General features: G+C 42.9%; 1 protein-coding gene across 5 annotated transcripts in view; it reads right to left on the bottom strand.

The window, feature by feature from the left end:
* LOC101838438 (Golgi pH regulator) overlaps positions 1–24962 on the bottom strand; it is a 44401-nt gene that overhangs the window by 19267 nt on the left and 172 nt on the right. For 4 of the 5 annotated variants that reach the window (XM_040752182.1, XM_040752184.1, XM_040752181.1 and 1 more), the window contains exons 2-8: positions 16560–16619; positions 15088–15191; positions 8506–8612; positions 7861–7962; positions 6772–6892; positions 5376–5456; positions 496–605 (exon numbers count right to left, since the gene is read on the bottom strand). In XM_040752182.1, the coding sequence (XP_040608116.1) occupies positions 496–605; positions 5376–5456; positions 6772–6892; positions 7861–7962; positions 8506–8612; positions 15088–15191; positions 16560–16619 (685 nt within the window). Of the gene's footprint in view, positions 1–495; positions 606–5375; positions 5457–6771; positions 6893–7860; positions 7963–8505; positions 8613–15087; positions 15192–16559; positions 16620–24962 lie in introns of those variants that run through there. The other variant, XM_040752185.1, reaches the window with a different exon arrangement.

The following is a 24962-nucleotide window of genomic DNA, read 5'->3' as shown; positions in this document are numbered from 1 at the left end:
GGCGTGGACCACCTCATCAGCCTCCAAGCTAGCGGGCCAGGAACAATCTATTAACGCAGCCACCTGGCATTTTAACTACAACTTGGTTAGAAACGGGCCCCTGCCACCACGTGCGTGAACCATCCACTGCCGCAGGGAGCCACTGTGCTCTCAGCGATGGGAGTCAGCACAGCAGAGAGGAGCAAGTTATGAAGCTGAGGCCACAGCTCTGCTCCCACAGTCGCCACAAACCACCGTGTGACTTCACCTGTCTGGGTTTAGTTCTCAGCTGTAAAGTGGAAAGAGCGACCTTACAGGTTCCCTGCAGCTCAGAGACAATGCTTTGTGGTTAGCTACAAGTGCAAGGCAGAGGATGCACCCACTGTACTTCCTATCCAGTGCTGGCCAGTCTGGGTTCTGCTGCAGTCACGCACCCTGGCGGGCACTGACCCAGCACGATGGATTTTTTCTGCCCCTGGTCCAGCGTGGAGAAGAGTCCAAAGGGATAAAGGATACTTTCACTTCCTGGGGCGGATGCAGTCACGCTCTTCAGCATGCCCCAGAGTCCTGACGGCCTGTTCTGCACGTCCCCCCTCTGGAACATGGTTCTGCGTGCCACGGCCATCCTGAAATAAAGAAAACAGAAGTCTGAGAATGAGGTGTACCCGGGCCTCGGTCTCCTTCACCTTCCCACGGCCGTGCTGTGTCTCTACTGGTTCAGGAGTTATGAGGGAGAGGACGCTCCTAGAGCCACGTGGTCTGGTCTGGGGCACAGACTGTGGAGCCGGCAATAAACTTGAGACCTACAGCTTCCTTCCTCACGCTGGGTGGCCGTGAAGATTAATAAAGTCACAGTCAACCTCATCTTTGCCACATGGAACAAAGTAGCTGACAAATCCAGATAAAGACCAGGCACAAAGAAGGAACGCAGGAAAAGGAAGATGACGTAAACAGAGCCTCCTAGCTCGCTGAGGCCCTTTTGCCCATGACTGCTGGATAAACTGATACAGTGGCACCACTCCTTCCATCCTCCCTGTCTGTGGAGGACTCGGGGCACCATGGCGGCTGCTGGCAAGTTCCAATCTATCCAGCGCTATTAGGAACAAGGTCCGTGTGAGCTTAGGAAACACAAGTGAGTGTTTGAAGCGTACAGTGGGCCTAAAATCAACCAGGGTGAACCTAGTACAGACAGAAGAGCCCACTACAGAGAAATTCAAGGTGGACACTTCTGGGTGGCAAGGGACAGAAAGGCTACGACGAAGCAGCAGCAGGTTTCACGTCTGGAACTCCTACAAATGGCGCCAGGGGACCATGCGCCAAGCAGCATTTCTGTGGGCTAAATTTTGAAAGCACCAGTTAGAAGGACATGCACAAGGATGGCTACAGAAACAGTTTCCTCCTCACGAGCTCTGCCTGGACCCTGGAAGAATGAAAGAGCCCACGCCTGAGCTTCCTGACTCTCCTGGCATAGTCCCCACAACGCGGCATGTTGGGAAGACAAGAAGGAAGCAGGAAAAGGCTCGGGTGCGTGATGCAGTCAGTTTTCAGGGGGAACACGGGACAAGCGTGTGATGAGGCTCCGTGCTACGCAGTTCATAGTTCTTGGGCTCAACGCCTGGGGTTACGGCAAGGCAGCTGACAGAGGGAGCAGAGAAACCATTTCTGTTGTCCCTGTCAACATCTAAAGGCTCTGGTGTGGCACTGGCTGCCTGTGTGAGGGGAGAGATGCTGTCTGAGGTGTCGATGGGAACTGAGCAAGGGTTCTATGCAGTCACAGGGTGTGCTCTTAATTGCTGAGCCACCTCTCTAGTCCACTGTCACCAAGTCTTTATTGAGTCATCCTAACTGTACGGTAGCCTTACTGTGGATTTAACTGCATGTCCATAGTACCTACTACTATGTCACTACCACCATGCTGAGTGTCTTTCCACGAGCCCAATGCCATCCCCATGTTTGTTGTGCACATTATACTGATTATACTGTTGTTTTTAATGTGACTTCAAGGCCTTTCCTTTCTAAAGTCTTTTCCCAGATGCTTTTTCCCTGCTTGTAGTGTCTTTCCTTCTTTACATAGTATCCTGCAAAGCAAGTTTTCAATTTTGGTGGAGTCCAGTTTATTTACATTTTGTTGTATAGACTGCATTTTTGGGGTTAAGTGTTAGATTTTTTTTTCCTAGCTCTAAATCTGAGATTTTTTTCTTCTAAAAGTTTGGTAGTTTTATACTTTACATCTAAGTTAAAGGTCTGTTTTGAATCCATTTTTTTCTACATATTGTGAAGCTTAGATTTGGATTTTTTCAGGGAAGGAAAAGGTCTATGGATTTATTGTTTCAGATTCATTTGGTAAAATACCTGTCTCCCTGAACTTCCTTTGGATCTGCATTTTTGTAGTAACTCCCTTTTCTTTCACTAGTTAATATCACTTCATGCCTTCCTTCATTCCTTTGAATGTTCCTATGCTAACTGTTCAAGTCTTGCTAAATTTTTATCATCTGGACCCATCTGGAGTTAGTTTCCATTGCTATTTGCATGCGGAAATGCTCACGGTCTTATTTCTTCACAGCTGAGTTAGTGGGTGGAAACCTGCTCTGTTAGATATGTGTGGCTGTGGGATCGTTTCCCCGGGTATTGTACAGTGTATCGGCAGCTAGCTAGCTCATCTGGGTTCCAGCTGAAGTCCATGGCGCCTGCTAAGAACATCAGATTTTAGCCACACTTGAGAACTCTCTGTGGTTCTTCTCCTTACCGTCTTTCCTAAACTTCTGATCGCCAACCCTGAGCTCTGCCTTCTCATACCTCAGGCCAGGAAGTTTTCCCTTCCTGTCATCTTAGTGTGTGCCAGCCTGCACAGGCCTCAGGCAGCCATTCAGGCAAAGAAAACTTGCAATTCTAAGAAGCGTGCGGCTACCGGTGCTAAGCTTCTTGGGTTCTTTGGTGCTTCCTGAGTTCATGACTGTTGAGTAGCGAGGCAGGATCTGGGTGGAACTGACATTTGAGTTGTGGAGCCTGGCCTCTAGCATCCCTGGTTGCAATGCTTCCCTTTTTTTTCCAGGTACTTTGCTAACCTGAACTCCGTGGAGGGCACTTAGACAATAAAGCCAGCAGCGTCTAGCAGTCACTTGAGGCTCTTCTCAAATCCCCTGCTTCTGTTCATTTACCAGTGACTTCAAGTACTCATTTTTAAGATTCTCTGCTGAAGCACTTGCTTGACTCACACTGCCAGCCCTGGAAGCTTCCTCTGCGACTGATTTAAAACATTGAGGGCTGGTGCTTAAGGTTCCCTCGGATGCATTTTGTCCCCATCTGAGTCAGTTTAAGAAAGGCAGCCTAGCAGCATCTGACTCCAAGCAGAGGTTAGGACTTTTCCTCTCTCGTCCCACCTGTACTCCACCCCCCCCCCCCCCGCCGTCTCCCCACAACAGACACTGGTCTTGCGGGCCACTGTGCTCTGTTCCTCCATCTAAAGTGGGCTCTGGTCACCACTCCTCCCCAGCTGTCAGCTGTCTGGATGTGCCTTAGCTCCAGTGGGGGGCGCTGTGCTGATCGAGTCCAGCTGGGAGGCTGAGGCCTCTGAGCGCCCATCTACTTACGTGAATCTTACAGGACCCCAAACCACTCTTGATCCCCAGCAGACAAGGGTTTATAGAAGAACTGGCGATGTGCCTGAGTCAGAGCCAGTCCTAAGCACAGCTAGTAGAAGATGGGAGAGACGGCCCATCTGCAGCTGCCTTAGGTCCCATTCTACCTTATATCAGTTGTGTCTTTTCATTATCAGAGTATCACGAAAGGGAGGATAACCTTGGGGACCAAAATAATTCATACATATTCACTACCGAATAGATTTTTATTTTTTTACTTCTATACATTTATATGTGAAATGTAAGTAACACATATGTAAGTAAAATAAATGTATAGCTACACCTCTACCTTTCAAACTTCAGTAAAGACACATACAAATAGAGACAAACATTACTCAGTAAATTGGAGCCTTCCTTGTCATTCTTATGTCTATGGCTGTCTCTTCCATTAAGGTTTCTTTGATTTGACTATGGATCAAAGTATAGAAATGTGGTGAAGGAAGGAATGTGAAATACAAAACTACTTGTCAATTCAAACTCACTACTGATCATATGTGGACAAAACTTTAATAAAGACAGCAGACTAATCAGCTTCTTGAACATGTGGTATAGTGTCTAGCAGACTGTTTCCTAAAGAAAAAATAAATGAGTTTATGGAAACAATTAGCTCAATACCTTTGCTAGGTATGACCCACTCTTCTTAGAGGTGCACGAGTCTTAAGGCAGCACCATGTCCTTTCTGGGATGGGTGCGTGCGTGCGTGCGTGCGTGTGTGTGTGTGTGTGTGAGTGCGTGTGAGAGTGTGTGTGAGTGTATGTGTGCACGCATGCGTGTGTGTATGTGAGTGTGTATATGCGTGCACGCGTGCGTGTGAGTATGTGAGTGTTCTGTCATGTAGTCCATGCTCACTTAATGCACACTTTGTACCCTTTGCAGGCTCTGAACTCCTGATCCTCTTGCCTCTGCCTCACAAGTGCTGGGATTACAGGCATGTGCCAAACACATTTTTTACATATGAGGAAACAAAGGCACAAAGTGCAGTGCGTAGTTCAAGGTCACAGTATAAGGTATGACAAAAGATTCAAATACAGATAGCTGATTTCAGAGAGCTTTGCAGGCCCACTGTGTCACAGAGCTTTATAAATATGCCATTTGGGAAACACGTATGTAAGTATTTTTTTGGGTAATTTTTACATGACTTTTTAGTGACTTTTTTCCTCTTCAGACTGACTCTATTGTAGAAGGAAAGGTCTCAGAGCTTCTGTAATTCAGAAGACACAAGACTCCAAGAAGATCCCCCTGCAATTCAGAGATGTGCTGAGCAATGCTGGAGGAAGGGTGTGTGTGTGTGTGTGTGTGTGTGTGTGTGTGTGTGTGTGTGTGTGTGTGTGCGTGTGTGTGTGTGTGTGTGTGTGTATGTGTGTGCCTTATGCCCCTGTGAGTAATCTCAGTAAACTCCCAGGCTAGAAGATTTAAAAGGAGCCTTAGGTAGTTGGAGAAAAATAAGTAAAAAAGATGCAAGTCAAGCAAGGAAAGGTTTGTAAAGCTGTAGGACAACAGCCTTAAAGAACCCATCCTTGTCCTCTGCACAGTGACATTAAAGAAATGTGTGAAAAAAACAAATGAAATCAACAAAAAAAAATCTCCAAATATCAGACATTATTCTAACATTTGATCTAAAGGGAAATGTAATTCGGAAAGTAGAACTTGAGACTTTTCTTCATCTGAGGTGAGACTGAGTCTTTGGCGGTACATTAGCCTATAATGAAAGGAGTAAGAAGCCCCCCCCTTTCAGTGATCACCGTGTGCTGGCCTCACCTTTTCTTTTTGCTTATGATCATGTCCATGGTCTGCAACAGTCGCCGTTCCAGCGCAAGGATATCCGTATCAGTCACGTTCCTGCAATGAGCTAAACTTAGCAATGTTTTGGGGTCCCACCCAGGGGCATCATGCCAACCATCTGGCAAAACATAAACCACAATTGTTACTCAACATTTCAAGGACCTGTTTTTCTAAAAAATATTAAAATGACTCCATTAGGCTAAAATGCTTATACTATAGCTTTTTTTTTTGTTTTTTGTTTTATGAGACAGGGTTTCTCTGTATTGTTTTGGAGGCTGTCGGACCAGCCTGGCCTCGAACTCACAGAGATCCACCTGCCTCTGCCTCCCGAGTGCTGGGATTAAAGGCGTGTGCCACCACCACCCAGCTAATATAGCTTCTTATAGTTAGTTTTTCTGTTGTCCAGGGCAGTAGAGGGTACACCGAGCCCTCAAAGTCTTTCTTAGCTTTGACCCAGACACATTTAAAATGTGTTTAGTGGCTAGAAAGATGGTCTGGGATTAAGAGTACTCGCCAGACAGTGGTGGTGTATGCCTTTAATCCCAGCACTCGGGAGGCAGAGGCAAACGGATCTCTGTGAATTTGAGGTCAGCCTGGTCTACAGAGTGTGTTCCAGGACAGTCAGGGCTATAGAGAAAAAAAAAACCTGTCTTAAAAAAAATAATAACAACAACAAAACCTGAAAAACAAACAAACAACCTGAGGGTCAAAAAAATAAAATAAAATAAAAAGAGTACTGGCCACTACTACAGAGGACCTGGGTTCCTATCACCTATATGGTGGCTCAAATGTCTGTAACTTCAGTTCCAAAACAGCAACTGAGGCTCTTTGTGGGCACAAGGCATACAAATAACACATACACTCCAGAAGTACATGCAATGCACATACATACACACAGTTATACCAAGAGTACATACAATGCACATACTTATACACAGGCACTCAGACACATACATTTTTTAAAAATTGGCAATATCTTCTACCTTTTGATATTAAGGAAGAACCAATTAACTGAAGTTGGGAGAAGTTCACACTGCTGTCCACTGGAAGTGTGCATTTAAATAGCATGGGGATAGACCTATAAAATTTGCCACTTAGAGGAGCCAGACATGGTGGCACACGCCTGTAATCCAGGTGTCCAAGGGGTTGAGGTCAGAGAATATAACTTAAGGCTAACATGGGCTGAGTTGCCGTTTCAAAAGAAATGAGAAAAGAAAATGACTTGTTAGAAAGGCTTCCAATAAACACCCATGGACACAGGAAGAGAAGAATAAAGAAACAGTCCCAGATCTAATATGTGAATATTAAAGATGTGGCATGACATACATATTCCAGTAACAGTGAAAAATAAAAGAAACGAAGTATGCATTACCTAAGGAAGTAGGACATGTAAGTGTACGGGCAGTTGACAGCACCAAATCCGGACAGCAGAGCCATGAGCGTCACCCCGATTACACCCACTCGGCTGATGAGCTGTTCTATAGACAAGATCCCTAGAAACATAAAATACATCAAGGTCAGGCAATACAAGAGCGGCTCACCCTACACCACGAAAGCCAACATTACTTAAATACCAACCAGTAGCTGCAGCTTATACAGTCTCGTACAGCTTGAGCTTTAGATTTATCATGTGTGTGAGTATTCTGTCTGTGTATAAACCTGGTGCCTGCGGGGTCAGAATAGCATTGGAGTTACGGATGGTTGTGAGTCACCACATGGGTGCTGGGAACTGAACCCAGGTCCTCCGCAGGAGCAGCAAGCACTTCTAACCACTGAGTCAGCTCAGTGGTTAGTTATTAATGACAGATTGCTGAACTTTGCCTTTGCTTATTATTTGGAATGCTGCAACAGATATTGCTATTTATTTTTAAATATATTTAAACTACATATGTTTCCATTAAAATTGTTTTTTATTACTTTATTAATTTGCTTGTTTGCATGCACTCTCACCACACATGTGCCTTGGTATGTGCAAACCCACCCACATGTGTCAAGAAAAATTAAAAAAGGTAGAGCCTATCAGGAAGGCATGCTCTTGAAGAGAACAGTGACGCCCAGGCACCCCTCTCCCTTTTCTGTGTTTCTTGGCTGTCCTGAAGGGTGCTTCCTGTGCCACGAGCTCTCACTATAATGCACTTTCTTGCAACAGACCCAAAAGCAGCACAACAACTGACCACTGATTGAAACCTCTAATACTGTGAGGCAAAATAAATCTTTGTGCTTTTTAAGCTGATTAACTCTTGTTATTGCAACAGAAAGTTGACTGGTATCCATGTATGCCCTATAATTCCTATGTAACCAAAATAGCATTTGATGCCCTTAGAAAGAAGGAAAAATTTTATTTTGAAGTCAGATCTTTCGAGAGAAATAACTTGCTGTATTTCCCACATTCAAAGTTTAAACCGCTGGTTTTTAAATCAGAAAACGAAACAACCCCTCTTCTCCCTCTGGCTCTACTCACCATGCTTTGGGCTGAGGATGGGAAATGGATCCCCCAGTTTCCAGAAGAAGTACATAAAGGTCAGCCATAGGAGACAGGAAAAGAGCAGGCGCTGCTTGTGCACTGAGATGGGACACAGGACTGTTAGGAAGGGCAGCTACTAAACAGCTTATTGCAAATATGAGTTATGCAATTAATATGCAAATGATGGAACTACACAATTCTTTGCAAAAGCATTCTTACCACAAGAAGATTTGCAAAACGACTCTTAGAAAATCTTTTTTGTGTGTAATTAGAACATTTTATATTTTAGTTAAGAATTTCTCTTACTCAGTTTTTAAAAATATTGTTTTCCTTATTCTTTGAAAATGTTCATATTTTTGATCATATTTTTTTCCTCCTGTAACTCCCTCCCATCATTAGAAAAATGTTCCTAAAATTATAACATGGACGGAGTTCATGGAGACATTATAGCAGAAGCAGAAATACAGCTGTGGCAGGAGACACGATCCACTATTTCAGACAGAATTCATTTTATGTCTGCTTTAAGATGCGGTCATGTCCCCAGACACCAGTATAAAAACACAAAAATTAAGCTGTCTGTAATCCACTCCCAGTAGCATGCATCCCAATCTACACACTGATGTAAGAAGGGAAAATACTCACACAGTTGGATGTTACTCACGATAAAATAACCAATGTAGAAAGGTACCATGAAGACCAGGATGAGCAGAATTACACACAGGTTCATTTTCCAGTGAAAATACCGGGAGCTGAAATCAACAGCAAAGACATTTGGCGGGAGGGCAGGCAAGTCTCACTCTGCTAGTACTCCAAAGGACCCTGCTCTTGGACACCAAGCTGAATAGGTCCTGTCTACTCGGCCACTAGGCTGTTAGCTGGGCACCTGTACTTCCAGCTCTTGGGAGGCAGATTCAGGAGAATCTTTGTGAGTCTGAGGCCAGCCTGGTCTCACATAGTGAGCTCCAGGACAGCCTGGGCTACAGAGATACCCTGTCTTAAAACTCTCTCTGCTCTCCTCTCTCTTCCTCTCTCTGTCTGTCTCTCTCCCCTTTGGTGGCTTATGCTTATAATCTGAGCATTTGGGAAGAGGAGCTAGGACTGTGAATTCAAGGCCAGCTTAGGTGACATTACCGAAACCTTGTCTTGTGAAACAAAAAGCAAAACCAATGAAACAAAAACTATATAAATTTATGAATAGTACATGACCTGAGATTTCCATTCTAAAAAGAATGTTAATGCTTCTGCCACACTCCTAGGCAATATGGACAAAACACACATTCTAAATGTAACAATAATGATAATTACAATAAAAATAACAATAATAGATGTGAAATATTTTTGACTATGTAAAGATGTGTTACATTTGTTTATGCTGTGAATTATTCTGTGTAAATGTGCTACTTTTGTTTATGCTGCATTTGTTTAATTATGTAAAGATGTTTAAACTGAATGGCCAATAGCTAGGCAGGAGGAAGGGTAGGTGGGGTTGTCCAGCAGAGAGAATAGGAGGAGGACAGAGAGAATGGGGGGAGGGGAGAGAGACATGCTTGGGGCAAGAAACCAGGCAACCACCAGCCAGCCAGACAAAAGACGCAGTGAAAGTAAGACATACAGAAGGAAAGAAAAGTAAAAAGCCTGGAGGCAAAAGGTAGATTAAAAAACAAACACAAACACAAACAGGTTAATTCAAATTAAAAGATCTAGCCAGAGATGCATCTAAGCTAGGCCAAGCATTCACAACTAATAAGTCTCTGAGTCACGATTTGGGAGCTGGTTGGTGGCCCAAAAGAAAAAGCCTGGTACAAATAGAATGAAAGGAAAGCTTAATCCTACGCATCTATAGTTTCAGGACTTGGAATAGAGGCAACACCATCAGAAGGCCAGCCTAAATGTGAGGGCTATCCCAGGCTACATGACACCCGTCTTAAAACCAAACCAAAACAGGGCTGGTGGGATGGCTCAGTGGGTAAGGTACTTGCTGGCAAGCCTGATGACATGAGTTAGACTCCTGGGGCCACATCCTGGAAGAATATTAACTCCTGGAAGTTGTCCTTTAATTCCCACACATACGCAGGGATCTGTATGTGCCTCCCATAAATAAATGTAATACAAATTTAAATAAAAAGAATGAAAGGAAAATAAATGTTAACAGCAATTCTGAGCAATAAAGACTCAGAAATTCGTTTATAGTGTGATCTAAACATTGACATGTACAACTTTCATTAATATTTATAAAATATATTTTATCTATTAAAGTTTTTATGCAGGGCATAGTGGCATACATCTTTAATCCCAGTACTCAAGAGGCAGAGGCAGAGGCAGGTAGATCTTTATGAGTTTGAGGTCATCTTAGTCTATATAATAAGTCCCAAGCTAGCCAGGGATATATAGTGAGACCCTCTCTCAAAACAAGTAAGTAAAAAGAAAATAAATTTAAAATGTAGTACTTTTGTTTTTTTTACAACAGCTTTTTAAAGAAATAATTTACCCACTTGAAGTGTATACTCCAATGATCTTTAGTATATTCACAGATCTTTGTAGCCATGACTTTAACTATTTTATTTAACCCTATCATATGTGGTCTGTTTTTGTGATTAGCTGTTTTCATTTAGCATGGGGTTTTGCAAGGTTCATCCACATTATAGCATCCATTAATAGTTCATATTTTTAATGGTTGAGTAAAATTTGCCCCATTATTTATCAATTCAACAGCCAATATATACTTGGGCGTTTTAACTTTATTATAGTGATGCTATGAACTTTTATGTCAGGTGTAACATGGCCATGCTTTTATTTCTCTTCACACAGGGATGGAATGCAATGCAGGGCCACAATCTGTATTTAATCCTTGGAGGCATGACCACTGTATCATTGCACATGGTCCCCAGCAGTACATGAAGGGTCCAGGTTTCTTTGGCTATAATACCACTTGCTGCTGTATGTCTTCAACTATCTTGGTGGAAGTACTCTGGCACTGTGGATTTTTTTTTAAATTTTTCTTTTTTTTAAATTTTTTTTTTTGGTTTTTAGGAGACAGGGTTTTTCTGTATTGTTTTGGAGGCTGTCGGTCCAGCCTGGCCTCGAACTCACAGAGTTCTGCCTGCCTCTGCCTCCCGAATGCTGGGATTAAAGGCGTGTGCCACCACCGCCCGGCGGCACTGTGGTTTTGACTGGTATTTCTTTGGTGTTTGATGATACTGACCATCTTTTAAGGTGCTTATTGGCCACCTGGTTATCATCTTTAGACAAATGCCTATTCAGACCTCTTGTCTGCTTTTTATACTCTGTTCTCCACTTTCCCTTTTGTGGTACTGGGGATTGAACTTAGGGGCCTCATGCATACTAGGTGACTACTCTACAATGGAACTATATTTTCTGACTATTGTACACTTTTTAACTGTGCTACTTTTACTACTGAATTATAAGAGCTCTTTATATATCCCAGAAAGAAATTCCTTATTAATCGGTGGTTTGAAATCATTTTCTCCTGTTCTTGGGATGGCTATTCATATTCTTTTTTTTTTTTTTTTTTTAAGACAGCGTTTCTCTGTGTTGTTTTGGAGGCTGTCCTGGAACTCGCTCTGTAGACCAGGGTGGTCTCGAACTCACAGAGATCCTCCTGCCTCTACCTCCCGAGTGCTGGGATTAAAGGCGTGCGCCACCAACGCCCAGCAGGATGGCTATTCATTTTCAATAGCGTCCTTTCAAATTATTGAGTTTAAACTCAGGCCTTGTTGCACAAAAATGGGTAAGTGGTTGGGTGACTTCTAAGAAGTGGAAAATACAGGACAAGTAAATAAACTAGGGAGTAGGGAGAAGAGAGTGGCGATGGCAAAAGGCAGGTAAACTGGACTAGTCCCGATGCTGCTATGAAATAAGTTCTGCAAACTTGCTATGGGTTGGACACAAATTTAGCTTTAACTTGTCTAATATTAGTTTATGTGAAATAGATGATTTTATCAGACAGATAAATCATAGTGTGTAACATGTACTCTTCCTGCCAGCGGCCTGGGTCCAGCCATTGTCTCAGCCCCCAAATAACACACGAGACACTGTATTAATTATGAAACTGTTGGCCGTTTGCTATGGTTTCTAATTGGCTAACTCTGATTTAATTATTAACCCATAATTACTAATATATGTTTTTATAAGGACTTATCTTTCTGAGAATGCCAGACTTGTGTTCTTTCCTCCAGGGATCATATGGCTACGACTCTCTTCACTACTTTTCCCAGAATCCTCTTGGACTCCTAGTCCCACCTATCTTGCTTCCCTATTGCCCAACAGTGCTTTATTTACATATACACAGAAGGACTTCCCCCATCAATAGTAATAAAACGAACTAGTCACAATTACTACTGATTTATTGCCCAGATAATGAGATTTCCTCAAAGATTTCATAGGATTTAATTTAACAATGCCCTGAATGCTACCCTTCCCAAAGAAACTTCTATGGATTATGGAGGGCTGTCCTTACTGTTTTCCCTTATTATAGGATCAAAGAACCTGTGAGCCTACAGGAGTAAAGTCACTGAGTGTAGATGTATTTGTCTGTACTGACAGCTCTTTGCTCTCTGAAGCAACCCAGTTAGATAGAATACCTAGAGAGGCAAAGGAACTACATGTCCTGTAGGCAATCTACATGGTACTTCAGGTGGCTTCAGGAACATGGTAGGAGGCAGGAGATTTGAAATCCAAGTGTTACTTGTACTGCCAATTAAAAGTCAATTGTTGGGGAAGTCCTGTGCATATGTCAATAAAGCACTGTTGGCCAATAGGGAACCAAGATAGGTGGGACTAGGAGTCCAGGAGAACTTTGGGAAGGAGAAACACAGGGAGTCAAGATGTAACGCCATGGGGTAGGAAGCCCGGAAACTTCTCCGGTAAGAGACATACTTAGATTAACAATTATGGGGTAATTACTTAAGTCAGAGCTAGCCAGTAAGAAACAAGCAAGGCCAACAGCTTCATAATTAATATAGCCTCCTGTGTGTTTATTTGGGACTGATGCAGCTCTGGAACCAGGCTGGCAGGAAGGCTTCCCTTTACAGTCAATCACAGGGCAGGAGAGCGGCTCAGTGGTGAAGAGTGCTTACTGCTCTTGCAGAGGACCTGAATGCAGTTTCTAGCACCCACCGGGTGGGCTCACCATATCTGTAACTCTAGCGCCAGAGGATCTGATGCTCCCTTCTGGCTAATTTGGGTACCAGGCATACACATGATACACTTAACACGCATAAGAAAAGCCAATCACATGTTTTAGCTGGTCTTTTGAGAAGAAAATAAAATGTTGTTCTCTTGGAAAAAAAAAAGGAACCAAACAATACCTGCATTTGAATAGGATGCCATACACCCTCTACTTAGAGGTAAGTCAAAGACTATGAGATATTCAGAGGCAAAATTCTCTTCTGAAAGCTATTCTGAATCCATTGAATGCAAGATAGACTGTCCCAGCTGGGCCAAATGCTGGTGTGAAGAAACAGGTATATGTACAGACATGTTTCAGCCTAAACAAACCCACTCTGAAAAATAAACTCAAAGCAGAAACAGACTTCAGCAGGGCTCATTCCTGCACTCTGAACTAAGAAATGTGGGAAATGTGCACAAAGTAAGACTTTCTAAGCGTGCAGGATTAATTATGAGTTACAAGTTTAGGACACAGTGCACTACAGACAGCAGGAATGTCTTTCCACTACTACTGTTCACTCTACAGTCCACAAACCAGGACCCTGCACCTAGCAATGCTCACAAAGATGTTCTGTTGTGGCAGGACTGTATCTGTTTATGTACCGCCTATGGCTGCTTCTGCTTTACAATGGCAGATTGAATGTTATGGGAGACACCCTACGGCTTACAAAGTCTGGAATATTTACTACCTGGTCCTTCGTAGAAAAGTTTGCTAAATTCTACTCAGAGAGTAGTAAAACATCCATGTTGTGACATTGCAATTTAGCAAATAGCATAAATACTACTTGTCCATTCTCCATAGCTCATCCGGACAAGGTCTGGGCTATTAAAGAGCAAGTCTGGAAGTAGGGAGTCAGGGCTCTACCACGAGTTACTTTATCATAAAGTTCACCTGACCATATGTAAAGTTAACCAAGTGGTTAAGACAGAAGAAGAACTGGAGAACAGTCTTCCTTGAAGTCCTTAAATAGTGAGGAATTTTGATCTTTTCAAGTATCCGTCAAGTTGGGAGGTACGACTAGCGTCTAGTTAGAGTCTGGAGACAGAGCTGCTAGGAGTGAGACCTGGGACCAAGGTTCTTGTAGCCTCCCACTCAGTGGGCACTGGAGACTTCTTCTTGTAGCCTCCCGCTCAGTGGGCTAAGGATCAGGGCACTGGAGACTTCTTCTTCTTTTTTTTTTTTTTTTTTTTTTTTTTTGGTTTTTCGAGACAGGGTTTCTCTGTATTGTTTTGGAGGCTATCGTTCCAGCCCAGCCTCGAACTCACAGACATCTGCCTGCCTCTGCCTCCCCAGTGCTGGGATTAAAGACGTGCGCCACCACCGCCCGGCTCACTGGAGACTTCTTTGCCGAATCTGTTACTAGGTGGCCATACTTTTGGTGATCTGTGGTGATACTTTGTTTATGATCTAACAAATAAAGCTTGCCTGAAAATCAGAGTGCAAAGCTAGCCACACTAGTTAGCCATAGAGGTCAGGCAGTGATACGAAGCTTTAATCCCAGCACTCAGGAGACAGAGGCAAACAGATCTGTTAATTCAAGGCCATCCTGAGCTACACTAAACTGATCCAGTCTAAAAGAGAAAAAGAGCTCACACAAGGTGATCTTAGCATTTGGGATCCAATGCCTTTAATCCCAGCACTAGAGAGGAATATAAGGTGGGAGGAGACAGGAGCTCAGTGCAGTCTGATGTTTGGAGACAGATACAGTCTAGAGATGCAGTCTGAGGACGGGATCACCCCTTTGGTCCGAGGTGAGGTAAGAGCTAGTGGCTGCTGCTTTACTTCTCTGATCTTTCAGGTGTGTGTGTGTGTGTGTGTGTGTGTGTGTGTGTGTGTGTGTCTCCCCACGCTAATACCTGACTCTGGATTTTTATTATTAAGAACAATTAGAACTCATGCTACAGTGATCACTGCAGCTCCTGAGACTAACCTACAGCTACATGGTAGATATTTTCCACCATGAGATCCAAGTGACCAATCTACTGTAAATAAAAGGCAACATACTTCCGGGGAAAGGATGTAGGATTGGCACTTACCTGCTGTTCAGAACTCCCAAGATTTCAAAGATGATAAGCTCAAACATGGTGCACGAAAATGCAAAAGTCACGGAAAAGATGACTTGCACAACATACTGGCGCACCTGTTAAAGGCCAGATGAGGAAGACAGTCATTTCCTTGTCTGAAATCTGAACTGATAACTTTCCAATCACAAGTCTGCACACCTGTGGAGAATTCGCAGGTCTTTCAAGCAGAAACCTGGGTTAAATGATCCAAGTGGGCAGCACTTTGAACCATGGCTGCTTCCTACTAGAATCTCCTTGTGGTGGGGAATTTAATGCACAAGAGGATGAAATGACTGAGCCACAGCAGTAGTCAGATTCTTGATGTCAGTGACAAAAAGGAAAAGACTGCATGCACATCTAATGGTAAAAGGAGTTCTTAGATGCTGCAGAGCTCACAGCAGCTCTGGAACTTTCCTAAGAGGCCTTATAAGATACAGATTCTTTAGAATCTGGGCTCTTCCAGACAGTTTCCAAAACTCCCGAGGAGGCTTAATATTATTGAACATCTTAGAAATGGTCCCAAAGTATTCAGATAACTAAGCAGTGAAAATTATATTAGAAAATGGCCAGCATGATACTGTCCTTTTTTGAATCCAAGGCTTAAAATAAGAACCAGAGTAGCTTTGGAATTTAATTTAAACCTGAGGGCTGGCAATTGTAGACTAAAAAGGAACTTTCCAGGCATTAGAAATTAAATATCCTCCTGAAAATATGCATCTGCTTTTGGTGTATATGGCTCCAACATGACTCAGGAATGACCTTCCTTGTGCTTTGTTGTTTATTTTTTTCTTTTAAATCACCTAAACCAGTAGGGCCTGGTGGTACAAGCCTGTAATCCTACTACTTGGGATTTTGAAGCAGGAGGATTGCTATGAGTTACTGGTCAGCCTGAGCTATATAGGGAATCCTAGGGCAGCCGAGTTATGTAGCAAGATTCTGTCTCAAAAAAAAAAATCTGTGATAAGTTAGTACGTAGATAGATTAGATAACATGTAGTTTCATAACTGCACATTCTTGATTGGCACAGGTTTTCTATTTGAGGAAGTGAACACAATCTTTTTTGCTTTGTTTTAAAGACAGGGTTTCTCTGTGTTGTCTTGGCTAGCCTCAAACTCAGAGATGCACCTGCCTCTACCTCCCAAGTGCTGGGATTAAAGGCGTGCACTACCACTGCCCTGTAATCTTTTTTTAATTGTTACCATTTTTCTAGTTCCATTCTAAATAACCTAAAGCATAAAATGGTTTCTTCTTCGTCTTCTTCTTTTTCTTTTCTTTTTGGTTTTTCAAGACAGGATTTCTCTGTGGCTTTGGAGGCTGTCCTGGAACTAGCTCTTGTAGACCAGGCTGGTCTCGAACTCACAGAGATCCGCCTGCCTCAGCCTCGAGAGTGCTGGGATTAAAGGCGTGAGCCACCACCTCCCGGCTATAAAATGGTTTCTTCTTACCTCATAGTCCTTAAACAACTGGCGCATGAAGAAAAGCCACCCAAATCCAAAAAACAGTATCTAGGGGAGAAGAAAGACAAAATGTCAAAATACATTTTCTTTCGACAAATGCCTCATAGAAATTATTTTAAAATAAAATGTCTGCTTACTAGACAGTTATGTTTAGAGATTAAAAATGAGATCCACTTATAACATTGGAAAAAACACTCGGATGCTCTTAGAATGCTTAAATTATTCATTGTATAGAATGAGTTTTAAGGTAGACAAAAAAGGAAATACATGGATTTTTTTCCCATAATGCTATAAACCAGTTTATAAACTAGAGAAGTCAGTAAACAAACAAGGGCTTACTCAGTGTCAGTCTGGTGCCATGGGCCATTTACTAACCAAGAAGAATGTCAAGCTTTACAGAAGCAAAGCTGTTTATTCCCCAGAAAAAAGAATGCCGGTGCATTATGCTTCTTACGGCTCTCCCAAATTATCGTGAAGTGTTTCTATACAGAATCAATTCCAATTCCCAGTAGCCTGATTACCTGTTACCTGCATGTTCAGGAAACCCCAGCCAACTGCAGTTTCCTTCAGATACCAATGACAATTGCTAACAACAGCCCAGTCTAAGCCCTACTGGACCATACCTGGCCTTCCCCATTAGATCTGTTCAGCCTCCTGGTTACCTGATGCTAGCACCCTGCACCCAAGTTATGCGTTTCCATTATTCTTTTCCTACACCTTACTCCAACAACCTTCCAGGGTTACAAATGCTAGAAAAGCTGCAGCTATAGAATGCACCAAGCATTCAGGGCAGGTCTTCATTGCTCTGTCATCAAAGCAGGGACAGTCACAGAGGGCCAGTAGTACCTAAACCATAGTTTTAGGTGTTTTGTTTGTTGGTTTGTCCCGTTACTCACACCCAGCACCACACCCCCAGGACAGGGTTTCATTATGTAACCCTGACTGTCCTGAAACTCACTCTGTAGACCTGACTGGCCTTGAACTCACACAGATCTGCCTGCCTCTGTCTTTTAAGTGCTGGAATTAAAGACCTGTGCCATCACCGCCTGGCCCACCATTCTTAAAATAACATATGAAAACCAAAAGACCACAGGAGAAGAATGCTGCTACTCAGAAGGAAACAATGCAGCAGGCCCTGGTTAGCCAGGTAAAATGAATACAGAGGGACTGTGACTCACACACAAGGCTGGCACAGCTCAAACCAGACAAAGTCCTAGCGCTGAGAAGGGGGCGTGGACATACAGTCCTGATACCAACCAAGGAGGTATCTGCAATTGACACCTGCTAGAAAGGAGAAAATAAGCTTGCTCCAGTGGAGGCCATGGGTGTATCAAGCACACCCCGGAGCCGTGCTCAGGAATAGTTGGCCAACACAAAACAGATGGCATGCTTCGTTTTGTTATTTTTTTTGTCTTACTGACCTTCTTGTTTTGAGAGAACATGCATACTTTTTGGTGAGTAGGGAGGTAAGAAAGATCTGGAAGAGTTGGGGGAGGGGAAGAATACCATCAAAACATATTGTATGAAAAAATTATTATATAGAAAAGGAAAAAAATGGGCTTCTGGCAGATGTGTCACAACAAACTGACTTCTCATTAGATGCCATAAAGAAGTCTCTCTTAGAGTGCTGCCACAGTGCTCTGAAGTCCAAAGCAGGAGAACTCACTGTGAAACCAGTCTACAAGTGAGCAGGGACTAGGGAAGCCAGTATTAACAGTGACAGTGGCTGCTGAGCCCCAGACATAATAACCAGCCCCAGGATGGTCTCTGTGAAATCCTGATTCTGGGGCCGTGAACCATGGGAAATGAACTGTCTGGCAGGTAGTATGAACTGGTCCAGTGAACCAGGCACGTTCAAGAGGGGGAGGCAAACTGCACAAGGAAGTGGTTCGCAGGCTGGATCTGGATGCCAAGGGCACAGAACTTCCTCTTAGAAAGGGCTTGCAAAAGACACAAGATAATAAAAGCATTCAAACCCCAGGCAACCTCACAGCAGGGACCCAAATTCTGAGTCTGTATTTTGAAGATGAAGATGGGTTTCAAGAGCTAAATGAGATTGGAATACTAAAGATGGGAATATTCAACAGAAACTTTCTTCAAAAGTATTGGATGATTTAACTGAAAACTTACCCACAATATAGTCTGGATTCTAATCCCATCACCACCTCAGTTCCTCAACATGCAAGAGTCATTTAGCTTTATCTCAGAGATGCAGGGATGGCTTAAGTACACAAGTCAACATGTGCAATAAATTGCACAAGTGAACATAAGGACAAAAATCACACAATCACTTCAGTAGATGCAGAAAAAGGCTTTAGCAAAAATCCAATATACCTTCATGATAAAATCATAGAGAGAGTAGGACTGGAGAGAACATAACTCAACATAATGAGTGCTATATATGACAACCCACATTAACCTCACTCTAAATGGAGAAAAACCTGAGCAATGACATTTAAACCAGGTATGAGATAGGACTGCCCACCATCCCCATTCTTGTTCAATATAGCTCTCAAACCATTAGTTAGAGCAATTAATCAGAAAAAGGAAATTAAAGGGATATAAATAAGAAAAGAAGCTAAACAATTTCTAGCTGCAGAGGATATTATATTTAAGAGATCTCACAAAGTCTACCAGAGAACTCTAGAGATGATTAACAATTTCAGCCAAGGGGCAGGATACAAAATAATTGTGTACAAATCAATAAATTTTCTATATGAATAACAAACATTGAGTAAGAAAATAAGGTACCCAGGAATAAACTAAGGAAGTGAAAGACCTCTACAACAAAAGCTTTAATTCTCTCAAGAAAGACACTAGAAAATGGAAGACAGTCCATGATCATGGATTGGTAGAATTAAAATTGTGAAAATGACCATTATGCCAAAAGCGACTAACAGATTCAATGTAATCACTCCCCTCCCCAAAATTCTCACAGAAATACTAAAACACTATCCTAAAATTTATTTGAAACCACAAAATACCTAGGATAGTCAAAGCAATCCTGAGCAAGAAGAACAATGCTTTCTTGTTTTAATACATTGTTTAATACATTGCTTCAAGATGTATTACAGAGGTATAGTAATAAAAACAGTAATATTACTGGCACTGAAGCAGACATGCAGGCCAATGGAACAAAATTAAAGACCCAAACATATAAATACAGCCATATGATATATGACAAAGGTACCAAAAACATACACTGGAGAAACAATAGCATCTTTAACAAATGGTACTGGGAAAACTGGATGTCCACATATAGAAGAGTAAAATTAGACCCATGTCCATCACCTTGCACAAAAACTAAGTACACATGGATAAAAGACCTCAATGTAAAACCTGAAACATGGAAACCACTAGAAGAAAATATAGGTGTGTCCTATAAGATAAAGGTGTAGGAAAGGACTTTCTGGATAGGACTCCTTTGCTCAGAGATTGAGGAAGACAACTGAACAATGGGGCTTCACACAAGTAAAAAGTTTCTGCAAACCATGGAACCAGGCAGAGAAGGCCCACAGTGGGCGAGAATCTTTGTCAGTTATATATCTGACAAAGGATTAATACCAGAAACAAAACCAGCTAACAAATATCTCAAAAATGTTCATCATTCTTAGCAATTATGGAAATGCAAATCAAGACAACTTTGAAATTTCATCTTTTCTTAGTCAGCATGGCTAACATCACAAACAACAAATGCTGAAGGATGATACAGAAAAAGAGGAACCCTCTTTCACTGTTGGTGAGATGGCAAATTGGTGCAGACATTATGGAAATCAACATGCAAAATTCTCAACAGACCAAGCATAAATCTACCACATGATCCAGCTACACCACTCCTTGGCATAGGTCTAAAGACTCAGCGTCCCACCCCACAGATACCTTCTCAGCCACAGCCACCGCTGCTCTAGTCACAACAGCTAGGAAATGAAACAACATAATTGTCCTTTAACAGATGGACGGAAAATGAAAATGTGGTTCATATAGACAACGGAATATTATTCAGCTCTAAAGAAAAGTGAACTCATGAAATTTGCAGGCAAATGGATGAAACCAGATAATACTATATTGAATGAGGTAAACCAGACAAAGAAAAACAAAACATGTTCTTGCTCATCGTTAGGTTCCTAGCTCCAAATCTTCAGATGTGATAATATAACCTGGAGGAACCATAGAAACCAGGAAAGTAAAAAGGTACGAGAAAGAAGGATAGCAAGATATGAATAATATAAAAGGGAAAATAGAAAAAAAAGACTTTAATTGGGAAGTGGTCAACACAGGAGAAAGAGGGAGGAGAGATAAATAACAGGAAGGATGTTCAAGAAAGCCTTAAAGAAACATTATTTTATAATTACCTAATATTACATATAACACATATAAGTATCTCTCTCTCTCTCTCTCCATCCATCCATCCATCCATGGCTCAGCAGTTAAGAGCACTGACTTCCTTCACAGAAGTTCAATTCCCAGCACCCAAGGGGCAGCTCACAACTGTTTGTAACTCCAGTCCAGGAGATCTGACACCCTTACATAGACATGCATGCAGGCAAAACACCAATGCACACAAAATGAAGTTATGCCACTTGGGCTGACACTGTTCCCCTCAAGAGCCATAGACCACCTAATAGAAACCTAGTACTAGGTGTAAGAAATCTCGTTTCCAGCTGTTGGTCAGGAAAGTCCAAAGGACTCCCCCAAAATTCAGGCTATTGTTGTTGCCCTTGGTAACCCCACTTGGAGGTTGGAGATAAATCCCCACTGCTGAAGAACCATGCACTTTGGACACAGGACTCAGATAATTTGAGCTGGATCTGATCTGAAAGCTTCATTCCTGAGGTAACTACACACACACACACACACACACACACAGGGGGGGGGAGCTTTAATGTGTTATCATGTACTTCATGACAAAGCCTGAAAGGACTTGTAAATGAGTAATTGCAGGGTCTTAAAAAAAGAAAAAAGAAAAAAAGGAATTAGAGGATTTATTATATCCAGGATAATTATGAATTCTGGCAAGGTTATAGAGGGGGAAAGTAACTTCAATTTTTTTTCTCAAATAAACTGGAACTTGCATGGCTTATTAAAAACAAAACAAAACAAAATGAATAGTATTAGAATTGTGCAAAGCAGACCCTTGACCTTGGCATACAGTGTACTGCGGGGACTTACGAGAGTACGCTGAACTGATAAGTCTGAACAGCTGAACTGATGGCTCAACACAAGTTAGATGACAGTCACTTTTATGAAGTGACTTCCAGTTTGGAAAGTAGGATAGATTAAATAAAAGACAACGATTGGCAGAAGAGTTATCAAGAATGATCTGGAAAAGACACCTTTCTTGGATATTTGGTCATGCTTCTATTCATTAGCTAATATTTATTAGCAGTTAATAATGTGCCAGGTGCCAGAGATAGACTAGTGACTGAGAAAGCAAAACTGCTGCTCTTAAAAGGGTTATAACCTACGAAGGAGATAACAAGTAATTATAAGACAGTATGGCAGCCCATAGGGAGTGAGTGGAGGGTGTTATGAAACACCTGGTCTGGGAGAAATTCTTGGATATCCAAGCTGAGATCTGAAGGCTGAAGAGCAGTTGGCCAGGAGAAAGAGGGGAAGAGATGAGGGAGAGGATCCCAGAAAGAGAAAAGAGACTCTGGAAATCTGAAGAGCAGTTGGCCAGGAGAAAGAGGGGAAGAGATGAGGGTGAGGATCCCAGAAAGAGAAAAGAGACTCTGGAAATCTGGAGGCACAATGGCACAGCCGGATTCAGAAACTAAAAGAAGTTAAAAGTCTATAGAGTATTAACATGAAATGAGGACGTGGTGACTGAGAGGCCAGGCTAAAGAGCTAAAGTCAGCGTCCTAAGATAAGAGGCTGTGTAAGACATACTGTGGACTTCGTGCTTTATTCTGCGGCATGGTGAACAAAAATGCCTAAGGATTAAGTTTTACAGAACTTCATTTTGTTTACTACATGTGTGTGCACATGCACGATCATGTTAGTGCACGCACAGTGTACAGGTAGAAGCCAGAGGACAACTTCGGGACTTGGTTCTCTCCTGCCATTGTGATCACCAAGAATCTAACTCAGGTTGCCCACTTGGACTGGAGTGCCTTCACCTGCTTAGCCATCCCAGGGCCTGAGGTGACAGGTTTTGATATGAAGCCTCTGATTTCATTTCAAATAAACCCTTCAGTTCATACAACATGGGGAAAGTGGTGTACATGTTGCTTTCCAGTTAATCACATTGTCCTAGGGAGGCCCTTTCTATTAAAACAAGACTTACTAGGTCTCTGCTCTATGCCAGCAACTAGGTCAGAGGCCCAGGAATACAAGACAGAGTCAGAAAGATACTATCTTGGATTTCATGAAGAAGAAAAGAAAACAGGAATGAGGAAGAAAGTGGCTGGGATAAAAGGCCACTTTGGCTGTTGCTAAGGGGCAAGTAAAGCCTCCCTGAGGTGACTTTTTTTATTTTGTTTTTTTGAAGACAGGGTTTCTCTGAACCTTTGGAGTCTGTCCTGGAATTCGCTCTGTAGACCAAGCTGGCCGCAAACTCACAGAGATCCGTCTGCCTCAGCCTCCAGAGTGCTGGGATTAAAGTCTTGCACCACCACAGCCTGGCCTGAGGTGACATTTTTATTTTCATTAATACCTCGATGATAAAGTAGCCACATAAACATGGGCAAGGGGCATTCAATATAAAGGACTGCTTGAGTTTTAGATCTCAGCAGTTTGATAAGTTTAGCTTAACATTTCATGTGGATACATCTGCAAACATTATAGGCTATTAATTAAAGGCATAAAAGATTAGAAAGCCATGTTCTTGGGTTAACTTTTGAATTATAATCATGTTAATCTCACAGGTAAAAGTAAATGGCATTTTTTCTACTTAAATTTTCTTTCTTTTTGGGGGGGGTTGAGACAGGATTTTTCTGAGGCTTAGGCTGTCCTGGAACTAGCTCTTGTAGACCAGGCTGGTCTCGAACTCACAGAGAGATCCACCTGCCTCTGCCTCCCAAGTGCTGGGATTAAAGGCATGCGCCACCACCACCTGGCTGTTTTTGTATTCTTAAGGTGCTGGGAAAGGGCATGGGGTTTTTGCACATTCTAGTCAAGTGCTACACCACTGAGCTACAAGTTCAGTCCTTTGACATTTATATTTGTCCATAAAAATGCCACTTAAAACTTAACTACTATTATTTTTCTTGACTCGGTACTAAAGCTGAAAGCCACTCCTTGTTGTTATCAAGGACAACAGGAGGTGTGGGGATGTTTTAAACAGAAAGACTGTGTCCAGAATTTTGTGTATTTACACACTTGAAAACTATGCTGGCAACAGAAACAATCAAATGTGCTCGAAAGGTATTACTTTTGAAAAAGGAAAAGTAGCTGTTGTATTAGAGTGGTGAAACAGAGTGGCCTTTTCTTGTTTCATAGTTTCATCGTTGTTACCGAAGTTCTCAAGAGGCAAGGCTTCGCCGAGGGAAGCCTTAGCTCGCAGCAGTACTAACCCTAAATGTTTGTAGGGCCTAAATAAACCCAAGAGTGCACCTCACTTAGGTTCCTGAAGGGATCTGTTTCTTTCTCCTGCCATTTGGGTGCAACGAAGCGGAAATCTATTACGGGAAAGATGAAGGGGTAAGAGCAATAATCGGAAGAAGCTTTCTGCAGCTGCTGCTAGTTAACCATTATTTAGTGAGCGCTTGCACTTGGAGGTGAGTACACAGCTATGCACATACGTAAGTACGTGATGTCAACACCGTGATAGACATTAGCGGGGTGGGGGGAGCCCCTGAGGAGCACGAACGATAGAGAAAGCAGGAGGCTCACTAGACGAAGCTACTGGAGAGCAGGACTTGTCAGGGGCTTACACTCCCTCAGTTTTGTATAATAGTGGATGTCGACTGTACAAAAGAGCGGAGGTGGCCAACTGAGAAGAGACGAGGTTCTGATCGCGGTTAGCAAAGAGTGAAGAGCAGTAGGGGACAAAGGATGAGGCGCCACTGCACAAAGGAAACGAACGTCAGACTTGGAAGTCGCAGAGGCAAGCGCACCGGCACCCGGATTCGGCTAAGCCCACACGGGTCACAGCACTCAGTTGTCACGCGGCCGTGGGCCTCCCTCCGGGAGCCACACTTCTCTGGCTAGAAGCTCCACAGTCCGCGGCGCAGCCGGGAAGCCTCGGGACGCTGCAGGAACTGCCCCCACTCGTGGCACCGCACCGCCCCCCACGCTGGGGCCAGCTGAGCCCTGCCCAGAGCGGACCCGCACGTCTGGAGGATGCACGCCCGGTGAGTGACAGGGCCACAAGTCCGCTCTAACCACTGGCTCTAGGGAACCGCTGAGCAAATCCGGGTTCTCCGAGCGCACTAGGGCCGGCGGAGGCTC

The sequence above is a fragment of the Mesocricetus auratus genome, unplaced genomic scaffold (genome assembly GCF_017639785.1).
Source record: "Mesocricetus auratus isolate SY011 unplaced genomic scaffold, BCM_Maur_2.0 Super-Scaffold_100009, whole genome shotgun sequence".
Classification (NCBI taxonomy): Eukaryota; Metazoa; Chordata; class Mammalia; order Rodentia; family Cricetidae; genus Mesocricetus; species Mesocricetus auratus.
The sequence above is the reverse complement of the archived record's forward strand: the minus strand, read 5'-3'. Positions and strand labels throughout refer to the sequence as shown.